The sequence below is a fragment of the Mustelus asterias genome, chromosome 8 (genome assembly GCF_964213995.1).
Source record: "Mustelus asterias chromosome 8, sMusAst1.hap1.1, whole genome shotgun sequence".
Classification (NCBI taxonomy): Eukaryota; Metazoa; Chordata; class Chondrichthyes; order Carcharhiniformes; family Triakidae; genus Mustelus; species Mustelus asterias.
This window is the reverse complement of record NC_135808.1, coordinates 115,466,696-115,480,351: the sequence shown is the minus strand read 5'-3', so window position 1 is coordinate 115,480,351 and position 13,656 is coordinate 115,466,696. Positions and strand designations below refer to the sequence as shown.

At 46.5% G+C, this 13,656-nt stretch overlaps 1 protein-coding gene across 2 annotated transcripts in view; it reads right to left on the bottom strand.

Annotated features, from left to right (window-relative positions):
- Positions 1-13,656, bottom strand: part of ap1m3 (adaptor related protein complex 1 subunit mu 3) — a 68,664-nt gene that overhangs the window by 8,536 nt on the left and 46,472 nt on the right. The window contains exons 6-8 of one of the 2 annotated variants that reach the window (XM_078218799.1): positions 11,825-11,951; positions 6,588-6,730; positions 2,584-2,655 (exon numbers count right to left, since the gene is read on the bottom strand). In XM_078218799.1, the coding sequence (XP_078074925.1) occupies positions 2,584-2,655; positions 6,588-6,730; positions 11,825-11,951 (342 nt within the window). The remainder of the gene's footprint in view (positions 1-2,583; positions 2,656-6,587; positions 6,731-11,824; positions 11,952-13,656) is intronic. The other variant, XM_078218798.1, reaches the window with a different exon arrangement.

The window sequence follows — 13,656 nt, the reverse complement described above, 5'->3', positions numbered from 1 at the left end:
AGACACTCAGTCTGCCTCACCACCACTTCCATTCCCCCAGCCCCTCCAGCGTCTCTCATTGTCAGGTTGCTTGTCAGATTTCCAGTACTAGATAATTAGAAATTTCCTCCAACTAAATATTGGGAAAACCATTGAGCGGGATTTTCGGCCCTTCCCGCCAGCGGGATGTGCCGGTCTTGCCGAAGTCGACCCCCGCCATGGATTCTCTTGTGGCTGGATGGGTGAGTCATGCAAAATGCCACAGACATTGGTGGGACTGGAATGGTGAACAGCCTCCAGCATGAGTAAACCCGCCTTGGGAGGGGTTGTAAAATTCTGGCCTTTTTATCCCTGCTATAAACTCCATTCCCTAGTCACCAATTCCATTCCACCATCTGAGGCCGACCCAAATTCTTTCCAACCTTAATGTCATATTTGAATCTGAGACATCCATCCAACCACCATATCCATTTAAGTGTAGAGTGTTCCATTACACTCCTGACTGCCTCAGATGGTGGACAAGCCTTGGGAGTCAGGGGATAGTAACCACAGAATTCCCAGCCTCTGACCTGTTCTTGTAGCCACAGTATTTATATGGCTAGTCCAGTTCCGTTTCTAGTCAATGTCACTCTCTAAGATGTTAATAGTGGGGAACTCAGCCATGGTAATGCTATTGAATGTCAAGAGGTGGTGGTTAATTTCTCTCTTGTTGGGGATAGCCATCGCCTAGCACTTGTTTAGCATGAACGTCATTGACACTTAGCAGCTCATGTCTGACTATTGTCCAGATTGTGCTGCATATGGGCACAGACTGCATCATTATCTGAGGAGTTGTGAATGGTAGTGAGCATTGTGCAACCATCAGTGAACACCCCCACTTCTGACCTTATGGTGCAAGTCATTCTACAGCACTGATAAACCTTTGAAAAGTTGTGCCTTGATCTGTTGTTTTAAATTTGAAAAATGATGTTAAATTAACTGCCTTAGGGCAGCACCTTAACTCTTCAATGGTGCTACTTTTCTTCAAAGATGCAATTAAACAGTTGCATGAAAAGAGAAGTGAAGAGGAATTACAAGAAAATATTGGCAGCCAACATAAAGGGGAATCCCAAAGTATTGATATAGGCATTTAAATAGTAAAAAGGTGGTAAAAGGAGTAGGGCCGATTAGGGACCTAAAAGAGAATTTATACATGGAGGCTGAGGGTCTGGCTGAGGTATTAAATGAATATCTTGCATCCGTCTTTATCAAGGAAGTAGATGCCACCCTGGACACAGTGACAGACTAGGAAATTCTGTCCCTGGAGGAGTTCAAAATTGATAAGGAGGAAATGTTGAATAGACTATCGGTACTGAAAGTTGACAAGGGATCAGGACTAGATGAGATGCATCCAAAGATATTAAAGGAAGTGAGATTGGAAATGGCAGGGATGCTGGCCATAATCTTTCAATCTTCTTCAGGGGAGTTTTACTTGGAGCTGGTGTACTTGGTCAGTGCCTTGACATGGCATGCTTGACCAGTTCCCCAGGCATCAGCAGGCGCATGGCGGGTCTGGATCTCCCGGGAGCTGATGGTGCTGTGCTTGTTGTAATGGGCCAGGCGGGAAACCTCACCCACAACGCTCTCGAGAATATCCTCCTCAAATAAATTCATAATGCTCATGGTCTTGCAGGAGATGCTGGTGCCAGGGTGAACCTGCTTCATCACTTTATAGATGTAGATGGAATGGGTAACCCTCCTTCCTGGATCTTTTCCTCTTCTTGCCGCCCTTCGCTGGCAGCTTATTTTTGCGCTTTCTTGGCGCCCTTCTTGGAAACCTGCATTTTCCTCTTGTCAACTATTGCCACAGTTAACTTCAGAGGACTGAAGAATTGCGAATTTACACCCTTGTTCAAAAAAGGTTGTAAAAATAGGCCCAACAATTACAGAGCAGTCAGTTGAACATCAGTGTGGGCAAGGTTCTAGAAACTATTATTCGGGATAGAATTAGTAGTCACATGTGGGTTGATTAGGAAGAGCCAACATGGATTTTAAAAGGAGAAATTGTAATGGCTTATGGAATAAAAGGGACAGTAGCAATGCGGATACAAAATTGGCTGAATAATAGGAAACAGAGAGTAATGGTCAATGGATATTTTTCGGGCTGGAGGAAATTTTGGAATGGTGTTCCCCAGGGTTTGGTATTAGGACTCTTGCTTTTCCTAATAATTATTAATGATCAAGATCTTGATGTGCAGGAGACAATTTCAAAGTTTGCGGATGACACAATACTTTAGAAGTAAAGTGTGAAGAGGACAGTGTAGAATTTCAAAAGGACATAGACAAGTTGGTGGAGTGGGCAGATAGGTGGCAGATGAAGTTCAGTGCGGAGAAGTGTGAGGTGATGCATTTTGGAAGAAAGAACATGGGAGAGACAATAGAAAATAGAGTGAAGGCAAATAGAGGTTAGGCAACTAGGAAAACAAGGTTAGTCTCCATGATAGAGGGGCCTACATGTTCAGGGCCAGCAGAACCCTCTGGGTTGGAAGGTAGAAGCACTCATAGGGAGGCTTTGGGAAATGTGGATTAAAATATTTGGATGGCAGTCTCAGTTATCAGTCTCACCTTTACCATAATTTCCACTCGACTGTGTGAATATTTCTCAATCACCGACTCAATCCAGATCAAGGGCTTTACCTGAGAAATAATGTCTTGTATCAGTTAGTGTGCATGTGATGCGTTACAGCGACAGAAATGAGCCAATGGATCACTGACTTTTAATGATACCGTTAACAAAGAAATGGAATGAACCTCAGCATATTTTGACTATCTTTGTAGAGTTAATTTCTCGTACAAGCATCTCATAGAATTTCTAATGAAATAACTGGCCAGTACTAACTCCAGACCAGTGTGTGCTTCTATATGTATATATATAGTATCCTACCTATATATATATATGTTTGTTAGGCAACAGCCTGTTATTTAATGCTAAGTAAGATTTAAGACAACAGCCAAATAGGATCTGCTCTTTCTCAGAAGGGCAAAAGAGGATGCTAATTTGTAATTTCTAATTATTAATTTGTAACTTCTTTGAATTACTATATGAAGTCCAAATTTCCTTCATACTAGGTAGCAAAACACTATTTTCCTCTCTCTTCAGGTATCCCACCCTAAGAGGGTGTCGGCAGCAATGAACCTCTTTTTAATCTTGCTCTGGAGACCTGGATCATCATAGAATCTCTACCATGCAAAAGGAGGCCTTTTGGCCTATTGAGTCTGCACCGACAACAATCCCACCCTATCCTGGTAACCCCACATATTTAGGCTGCCAATCCCCCCAAAACCAGGGGCAATTTAGCATGGCCAATCAACCTAACCCACACATCTTTGGACTGTGGGAGGAAACCGGAGCACCCGGAGGAAAGCCACGAAGACACGGGGAGAACGTGCAAACTCCACGCAGACAGTGACCCAAGCCGGGAATCGAGCCCGGGTACCTGGCGCTGTGAGGCAGCAGTGCTAACCACTGTGCCACCGTGTCATCTTCATTGGTGGTACATTCATCCAGTTTGCGAGGCTTTTTAGAAAGATCATTCTATGTCGACCTTGAACTCTTTACTATTGATCTTTCCCATCAGACTTTCTAAATTTTAATTTATTCGTGTCCAAGGAATTCCAACTTTTATTTAATCATGAACCACTGCAGTCCTAGAGGTTTAGGTGCACCCATAGTGCTGTTAGGGAGGGAGTTCCAGGATTTTGACCTAATGATAGTGAAGAGGCGCAATACATTTCCAAGTCAGGATTTTATTATGAGGGGAACCTCCAGGTGGTGGTGCTCCCAGGTATCTGTTGCTCTTGTCCTTCTAGATGGTAGTGGTTGTGGGTTTGGAAGGTGCTGCCTAAGGAGCCTTAGTGAGTTCCTGCAGTGCATCTTGTATATGGTACACTCTGCTGCCACTATTTGTTTGTTGTGGAGCGAGTGAATGTTTGTGCAAGGAGTGCCAATCAAGTGGGCTGCTTTGTCCTGGATGGTAACCAAAAGAGAAAATGCTAGAAAATCTCAGCAGGCCTGGCAGTATCTGTAAGTCATGATGTGGAGATGCCGGCGTTGGACTGGGGTAAACACAGTAAGAAGTTTAACAACACCAGGTTAAAGTCCAACAGGTTTATTTGGTAGCAAAAGCCACACAAGCTTTCGAGGCTCTGAGCCCCTTCTTCAGGTGAGTGGGAATTCTGTTCACAAACAGAACTTATAAGACACAGACTCAATTTACATGAATAATGGTTGGAATGCGAATACTTACAACTAATCCAGTCTTTAAGAAACAAAACAATGGGAGTGGAGAGAGCATCAAGACAGGCTAAAAAGATGTGTATTGTCTCCAGACAAGACAGCCAGTGAAACTCTGCAGGTCCACGCAACTGTGGGAGTTACAAATAGTGTGACATAAATTCTGATTCTAGGATCGCATGATAAAGACTCAGGAGGAAAAAAGCAGAAATATTTATGTGAAATAGTGTGACATAAACCCAATATCCCGGTTGAGGCCGTCCTTGTGTGTGCGGAACCTGGCTATCAGTTTCTGCTCCGCGACTCTGCGCTGTCGTGTGTCGCGAAGGCCGCCTTGGAGAACGCTTACCCGAATATCAGAGGCCGAATGCCCGTGACCGCTGAAGTGCTCCCCAACAGGAAGAGAACAGTCTTGCCTGGTGATTGTCGAGCGGGTACATTCCCGAGGCATGGTACATTGGGGAAACTATGCAGACGCTGCGACAACGGATGAATGAACACCGCTCGACAATCACCAGGCAAGACTGTTCTCTTCCTGTTGGGGAGCACTTCAGCGGTCACGGGCATTCGGCCTCTGATATTCGGGTAAGCGTTCTCCAAGGCGGCCTTCGCGACACACGACAGCGCAGAGTCGCGGAGCAGAAACTGATAGCCAGGTTCCGCACACACAAGGACGGCCTCAACCGGGATATTGGGTTTATGTCACACTATTTCACATAAATATTTCTGCTTTTTTCCTCCTGAGTCTTTATCATGCGATCCTAGAATCAGAATTTATGTCACACTATTTGTAACTCCCACAGTTGCGTGGACCTGCAGAGTTTCACTGGCTGTCTTGTCTGGAGACAATACACATCTTTTTAGCCTGTCTTGATGCTCTCTCCACTCCCATTGTTTTGTTTCTTAAAGACTGGATTAGTTGTAAGTATTCGCATTCCAACCATTATTCATGTAAATTGAGTCTGTGTCTTATAAGTTCTGTTTGTGAACAGAATTCCCACTCACCTGAAGAAGGGGCTCAGAGCCTCGAAAGCTTGTGTGGCTTTTGCTACCAAATAAACCTGTTGGACTTTAACCTGGTGTTGTTAAACTTCTTACAGTATCTGTAAGGAGAGAGAAGAGCTGACGTTTCGAGTCCAGATGACCCTTTGGTGAGATTTTCCAGCATTTTCTCTTTTAGTTTCAGGTTCCAGCATCCACAGTAATTTGCTTTTGTCCTGGATGGTGTCAGGCTTCTTGAGTGTTGTTGGAACTGCACTCATCCAGGCAAGTGGAGAGTATTCTATTACACTCCTGACTTGTGTCTTGCAGATAATGGACTGGCTTAAGGGAGTCAGGAGGTGAGTTACTCATCACAGCATTCCTAGCACTGTGACCTGTTTTTGTAGCCATAGTATTTATATGGCTAGTCCTGTTCAACTTCTGGTCGATGGTGAGCCCCTGGATGCTGATAGTGGCAGACTCAGTAATGGTAATGCCATTGAATGTGAAGAGGCGATAATTAGATTCTGTTTTGTTGGAGATAGTCAATGCCTGGCACTTGTGTGGCGTGAATATTACTTGTCATTTGTCAGCCCAAGCCTAGATATTGTGCAGGTCTTGCTGCATTTGGACATGACTAGCTCAGTATCTGAGGAGTGGAGAATGGTGCTGAACATTCTCTTCCTGATCTTGGTCAGCAGAACTCTTTTGGTCTCAGATTGTACCAGCACCACTTCATTGGCAGTATGACTGATTCAAGATATCTTCCCAAAGATAGGGGAGTCTAAAAATAGAGGGTATAGGTTTAAGGTGGGAGGAGAAAGATACAAAAGGTCCAGAGGCACAATTTTTTCACTCAGGGGGTGGTGAGTATCTGGAACAAGCTGCCAGAGGCAGTAGTAGGGTCGGGTACAATTTTGTCTTTTAAAAAACATTTAGACAGTTACATGGGTAAGATGGGTATAGAGGGATATGGGCCAAATGCGGGCAATTGGGACTAGCTTAGTGGTAAAAACTGGGCGTCATGGACAAGTTGGGCCGAAGGGCCTGTTTCCATGCTGTAAACCTCTATGGCTTTCTGACTCTATTATTCGCATCAAAAACTATAACTCTGCAGCCTTGATTCTTCTCTGCTCTACATGTGTTATTTTGTTTTAAAATGCCTCAGCAAACTCTTGTCAAAATATTGTAACTAAAACTGGTTCTACACCTATTAAAAAGCACTGAAATGAATCGCCGTGCACGAGGTACCAGTGAGTCATGGGAATGAGTCTACATTTATCTGTGCTACATGTGAACAAGTCACAGACACGAGTTTACATTTACCAGCTCGGCTTGTGAACATAAAACATACCTGAGTGTACAGGCGGTAAGACATGAGTTCAAACTCTCCGTCTGGGGGGATGAAGGAAATAGTTCTATCATTTTCAAAACGAGACAGGCGCACACACTGGTGAAACTTGACATCCTCTAGTTCCACAGATTTAGTCTTGTCCCCTTGTGTGAAACAAAACAGACGGACAGTTAAAAGTGTAGCTGAGGTGAAGCCTTTACAAGGCAAAGTGATTTTGAGGGTTACAAATTCCAAAGGTGAGGGTGAGAGTCATTAATAGTGTAAGGAAGGCAGCAAAGGATGTTCAGTGATCAGTCAAAACTTCCCTCTCCCAGCTTTTCCTGATCCCGCTAAAAGCAGCGACATGGATCCAACATGTCAAAAAAAATTTTCATAGAATCTCTGCGGTGCAGGAGGAGGACATTCGGCCCATCGAGTCTGCACCGACCACAATCCCACCCAGGCCCTATCCCACAACCCCATGCATTTACCCTAGCTGGTCCCCCTGACACTAAGGGTCAATTTAGCATGGGCCAATGCACCTAACCCACACATCTTTGAACTGTGGGAGGAAACTGGAGCACCCAGAGGAAACCCACGCAGACACAGGGAGAATGTGCAAACTCCACATAGACAGTGACCCAAGCCAGGAATCGAACCTGGGTCCCTGGCGCTGTGAGGCAGCAGTGCTAACCACTGTGCCTTCCAAAATCTTGTTGTGTAGCCTTCGATCCACATCCAATATTGGGCTAAGAGGTGTTGGCTTTTGGCATGCATACCCAGAGTCGCTGATGGTATTTCGAAAATAAACCTGCTGAATTCCTTAAGCCAATTCTTATTATTGCATTTCTTGGTGGCCTGCTTTAGAGAATCACTTGGCATAGTTTACTATGGGATTGCTGCAGAGTTGTGAGAGCCAGTGGAGATGGTGGCACCAGAGCGACTGATAAATTTAAGCTGATAGCTAAAGCAAATAAGCAGTGGAATGTCAGTACTGTACAATGCAGCACGCCCCAATACACAGTGAGATAAAAGCAAAGGACTGCGGAACTGGAGCTGTGAAAAACAAAGAACAAAGAACAATACAGCACAGGAACAGGCCCTTCGGCCTTCCAAGCCCGCGCCGCTCCCCGGTCCAGGATTGAATCCTGAATCCAGGATCCCCGCCCAATTTTCCAGCCTATCTACATACCAATATCCTATCCACCGAGCTGTCCCTCACAGCTACGATGCTTTGTTCATCACAACCTATTAACTCACTGTGCTGGACAAAATGGGGTAGCATGGTGGTTAGCACTACTGACTCGCAGAGCCAGGGACTCAGGTTCAAATCCGGCCATAGGTGACTGTCAGTGTGGAGTTTGCAAGTTCTCCCCATGTCTGCATGGATTTCCACCAGGTGCTCCGGTTTCCTCCCACACTCCAAAGATGTGCAGGTTAGGTGGATAGGCCATACTAAATTGCACCTTAGTATCCCAAGATGTGTAGGTTAGGAGGATTAGTGGGGTTACGGGACAGGATGGGGGTGATGGGCCTGGGTCAGATGCTCTGTCGGAGAGTGACCCAATGGGCTGAATGGTCTCCTTCTGCACTGAAGGGATTCTATGAAACTCAACAGGTCTGGCAGCGTCTATGGGCAGAGAAACAGATTTAACTGTATATACTTTTTTTTTGCTATAGTGATTTGTGACTTATACAAACGAATTCAAAGACTAGCCTGATGTGATGGGACTGAGTGGCTGGGCTTAATCCTGAGAGATTACTGAAGGCAACCTCCAAGATTTCGCACAGCAATATGCAGAGATTTTTCACATCTGCTGCTTGCACATTATCACTATCTGGAGCAGAGTCTATACAACAAAGCAAGACCGTCTCAGTCACGAGGAGAGAGACACAAGTATTTTCAGTTGAAATGTCACCAGTACAGATAGAAGAAACCGAGATAAAGGAGATGAAGACTACACAAAACTCCAATCACCCCAGATCAGAATCCCACCCATTGTAGTGTTTTGATATTTTGCCATCTAGAATGGCCATAATTAAAACCCATTACTCATCTGCCTACCTAACCTTAGTAGCAGTAGGAGCGATGGCCCAGTGGTATTATCGCTTGACTATTAATCCTAAAACTCAACTAATGTTCTGGGGACCTGGGTTCGAATCCTGCCACAGCAGATGGTGGAATTTGAATTCAATAAAAAAAAAATCTGGAATTAAGAATCTACAGAAGGCCCTGGAACCACTGTTGATGGTCAGAAAAACCCATCTGGTTCACTAATGTGCTTTAGGGAAGGAAATCGGCCATCCTTATCTGGTCTGGCTTACATGTGACTCCAGAGCTACAGCAATGTGGTTGACTCTCAACTGCCCTCGGGGAACTAGGGATGGGCAATAAAAGCTAGCCAGCCGGCAACACCCATGTCTCACAAATGAATAAGGAAAGAAAAATTCTTGGACAAGTTGTTTCCAATATGTCCTTTGAACTTCCACATTTTTCAAATTGTTGTCTGAAGTAAAAATCCTCCAGCAAGTCTTTCCACCTGATCAATAAGGACCACCATGCAATGCCTGTGTTTGTTAGGAGGTGACTCTAGTCACATTTACAAACAGTAAATATTACAAACAGCATGACACATGGTCGCACGGTGGCAGAGTGGTTAGCACTGCTGCCTCACAATACCAGGGACCTGGGTTCAATTCTGGCCTTAGGTAACTGTCTGTGTGGAGTTTGCATTTTCTCCCCATGTCTGTGTGGATTTCGTCCCACCCTCCATTCCACAGTGGTTAGCACTGCCGCCTCACAGCGCCAGGGACCCGGGTTCGATTCCTGGCTTGGGTCACTGTCTGTGTGGAGTTTGCACGTTCTCCCCCTGTCTGCGTGGGTTTCCTCCGGGTGCTCCGGTTTCCTCCCACAGTCCAAAAGGCGTGCTGGTTAGGTGCATTGGTCATGCTAAATTCTCCCTCAGTGTACCCGAACAGGCGCCGTGAGTTTTTAACAGTAACTTCATTGCAGTGTTAATGTAAGCCTACTTGTGACACTAATAAATAAACTTAAAAACTTTGAGTGGGATTCTCCCAAAAAAAAAGTCCGATTTTACCAACAATCTGTGCCCGCTTTCGGGCGCGAAATCGTGGTAAATTCAGGCGTCGGGCCTTTAACGCGATCTGCACCCGAATCCGAGCAAATTGTGACTTTACCGACACCCGATTCGGGCGCGAATCCGGTCTGCGCCAGAATCAGGCGGCCCGACGATTTAAATGCATTAGCATGCATTTAAAACGATTTAATGAACCGCGCGCCCAACTCTACCGCCAAATCCCATTTTACCTTCTTCTGGTCCGTTCCGGATCCGTGCTGTAAGCGACCTGCAAAATAAAAATCCGAAGCGGATTTCTATTCTGCAGGGGAACCTCCGAAGCTCTCTCTGCCCTTGTGAAGTCAGTCTGCAGCCACCATCCTTCTCGACCATCCTTCGCAGAGCGCCCCTATATCCAGCCCACGCCCCCCAGCAGTGGCAATCCCTCCACCCCCCTCACCCTGGCAGACATCCCCTGCTAACCACCCTGGCAGACCAACCGCCCTCCCCTGGAGGCAGACCCCCCCCCCCCCGGCAGAGCAACCCCCCTCCCCCCCCCCCCCCCAGGATCAGACCCCCCTGGGAGGCAGGCCCCCCTCGGCAGACCACACCCCCAACCTGCCTCGATCGCTGGTCTCCCTCCACCATCCTTCTCGACCATCTTCAGTCCTTCGAGAGCCTGCAGCACCTTCCTGGCCACAGACTTGGAGCCACGGCTAAAGTGACTGGGCTTCACACCGTTCCGCTGGCGTCCGCCGGAGGGGGGGGGAGCTCAGATGGATCTCTGGTTGGGGGGGCGGGGAAGAGGGGGGCTCAGGTGGATCTCTGGTTGGGGGGGGTCTGCCGAGGGGGGCCTGCCTCCCAGGGGGGTTTGTATTATTAAACTGGCCAAAAGGTAGGTGTCCTGGGTCATGTGACCTTGCTTCTCAACAAAAACTTCAGAAGGGACGGTTATCTAATGTCTGGAATCGGGGGCATAACGCAAAAGACTGAACGCACATATATCACAGTGTGAAAAGCCAGCATTCTTTTAGATGAAATATACAGTCACCATAAACTTTTCTTCAACTGCAGTAATGACTGAAGTGGCCAACATAGGACCCAGTTGGAAGAGAGCTGACAGCCTCCAGTGTAAAGTGCAGCAAGACATTTCAGAGTCCGGTGAATGGTGAGATTTTTATTTCAGCATCAAAAGCAAAAAAGATAATTTATTGACCAAATTCAGTTGTTCCAGATGAGACTCGACGATTTCCAGGCAGCTGGACAGAGATATTGGTACAGGATGGATCAGTGGGAGCACTGACTGACAGACTAGTCCATGGAAATCTTTCGGCACCCACTCATTATCTGTGTTTAACAGCACAGATTTGTGGCATCATGGAAATATTAACAGTTACTTCTGATCAGCAAGAGTGATGCAAATTGTAAATGTAGTTAAATACATGCAGCTGTGTTTATTGCTTCTGAGTGGCTTGCACAGGAACAGGTTATATTTTTTAACTAACAAATAATTGTCATTCTGAGTGAGAAATTTACTCGCGGGTATGATTTTAAGTCAAGGCATCATTTCTATTCCTCAGATCTGCGATCTGACCCGGGAGCGCTTTTTCAGATTTTTTTCGAACTGCGCATGCGCAGTTCAGAGCTCCGATCATTCCGCCAGCGCTAAGACCCGCCCACAGCGCGGATCGGACTGGAGCCGGCTGAAAGCGTATGGGCGCGCTGGAAAGCGGGTTTCGAGGTCGGATCTCTACTACGCCCAGATTCAGCACTTAGAATCAAAATGGTAAAATCGGGCCCTAAGTGTTGATTTCACATAAAAACTGTAGTAAATCATGCTGGTTCTTTCAGCGGGAGTTTCAAAATGAATCTCCCACATTCCGTGCACTGCAGAGAGCCCTAGCATGAATCACGTTAAAATTCAGTAAAATTCCCGCTGGAAAGGCCGGCAGCATAGCGCTGAGTGGGCCACTGCGCATGCGCCGATCTGTCAGCATCAAGATCAGCGCATGTGCAGTGGCCCCATACTGCCGGCTTCCCGATTGCTGGCCAGTGTTCCGCGATCCCACAATGCCGGCCATGTGACCCCCCCCTATGGCCCGATCGCTGGTTCCCCCCTTTATTGGCGGAATTCAGCTTAAAACAAATGGGTTCACTGTTGCTTGCTCCACGTTTACTTACGTCCAGAGATCTCGAACAGAACCTTATCATTAAGTCCGAGTCGTAGTTCTGGCATTCCTGACAGGATGACCTTCAGCTTTACATTTCCAATGATCTCACTTTTCAGGACACTGCCATTAGCACTCACCTGGGGAAACACAATGTGATGAGGCAGGTATTAATCAGCAGGTAGAATCATGATCTTACTGAATGGCGGAGCAGGCTCGAGAGGCCAGATGGCCTACTCCCTCTCCTAGTTCTTTTGTTCTTATATTATCGCTATAGTACAGAATTAGGCCATTCGGTCCATTGAGTCTGTACTGACCATACTCCCACCCACGCCCTATCCCCGCAACACCATGTATTTACCCTGCTAATCCCCCTGACACTAGGGTCAATTTAGCATGGCCAATCAACTTAACCCGCACATCTTTGGACTGGGAAAAACTGGAGCACTCGGAGGAAACCCACAGACACGGGGAGAATGTGCAAACTCCACACAGACAGTGACCGGAGGCCGGAATTGAACCTAGGCCCCTGGCGCTGTGAGGCAGCAGTGCTAAAACCACTGTGCCGCCCCTAGAATGTTCAGATTCAGAAAGAATGTTCCCGATGGTAGGAGAGTCCAGAACTGAGGGTCATAGTTTGAGGATGAGGGGGTAAATCCTTTAGAACTGAGGTGAGGAGATATTTCTTCACCCAGAGGGTGGTGAATGTGTGGGATTCACTACCACAGAATGTAGTTGAGACCAAAACGTTGTCTGATTTCAAGAAAAATTTAGCTCTTGGGGCTAAAGGGATCAAAGGAAAAGGGGGGGAAGGGGAAGATCAGGATATTGAATTTGAAGATCAGCCATGATCAAGATGAATGGCAGAGCAGGGTCGAAGGGCCGAATGGCCTACTCCTGCTTCTAGTTTCTATGTAGAAAGTTGGGATCATCGTGCACACCCACACACTTAAACCCACCCTGCTCTGTGAGGGGGGCAGTTGAGAACCCGCCCCCCCCAAGAAAGCTTACTGACCTGTTCCCACTCCAGGACCAACATGTTTTGTGTTGATGTTTCCCCTTACCTGGCAACATCCTGGAGAATCTCTACAGCCTCAAAGTGCTTTCTAGAAATGGAGCCTGAAATTGCAACTGTTTGTATTCCCTCGCTCATGATTAATTTAATATTTTAGATGTAACTTTTAATTTTGGGAAGATTGTATTTGTACGGGCAAGGTCATTAAAATTCTGCATTGTAGAAATTGCTGGAATACCTCAAGTAATTAGTTGAGAGATCAACGTTCAGAGGCTAAAAGCCACACGGCAAGTCTTTCGCCGGGCAACTGTGGGGCATTGAGTCTGAGAGGGACTGTCTTGACGTCATTAGGAGTTGAAATTATTCATGCAGACTCAAGGTCAAAGAGGTTGGTTTTGAAGCTAACAAGTTAATTAAGGTAAACATCTATCGAACTAACTGCGGTTGCCTTGGAGATCAGTGATCCAGGGTGGAGCTTTGGTCCTAATTCTAAGAAATTGTCTGCGGGATTTTTCCAGAATCTCTTGTTTTGGGTTGGAGCCAAATACACCCAAGTTTGGTGAGCGTAAGCCCACAGATCAGGAGTCAGAGAAAGAGGCTGGGTGCTCAGAGCTGAAAATAGCTGCTGTCTAAAAGCTAAAGGGCTATCCAGAAATCAAGGGTCTTTGTGAGCTGGAGACACTGTGGTTAGCACTGCTGCCTCACAGCCCCAGGGACCTGGGTTCGATTCCAGGTTTGAGTCACTGTCTGCGTGGAGTTTACACATTCCCCCTGTGTCTGCGTGGGTTTCCTCCGGTTTCCTCCCACAGTCCAAAGATGTGCGGGTTAGG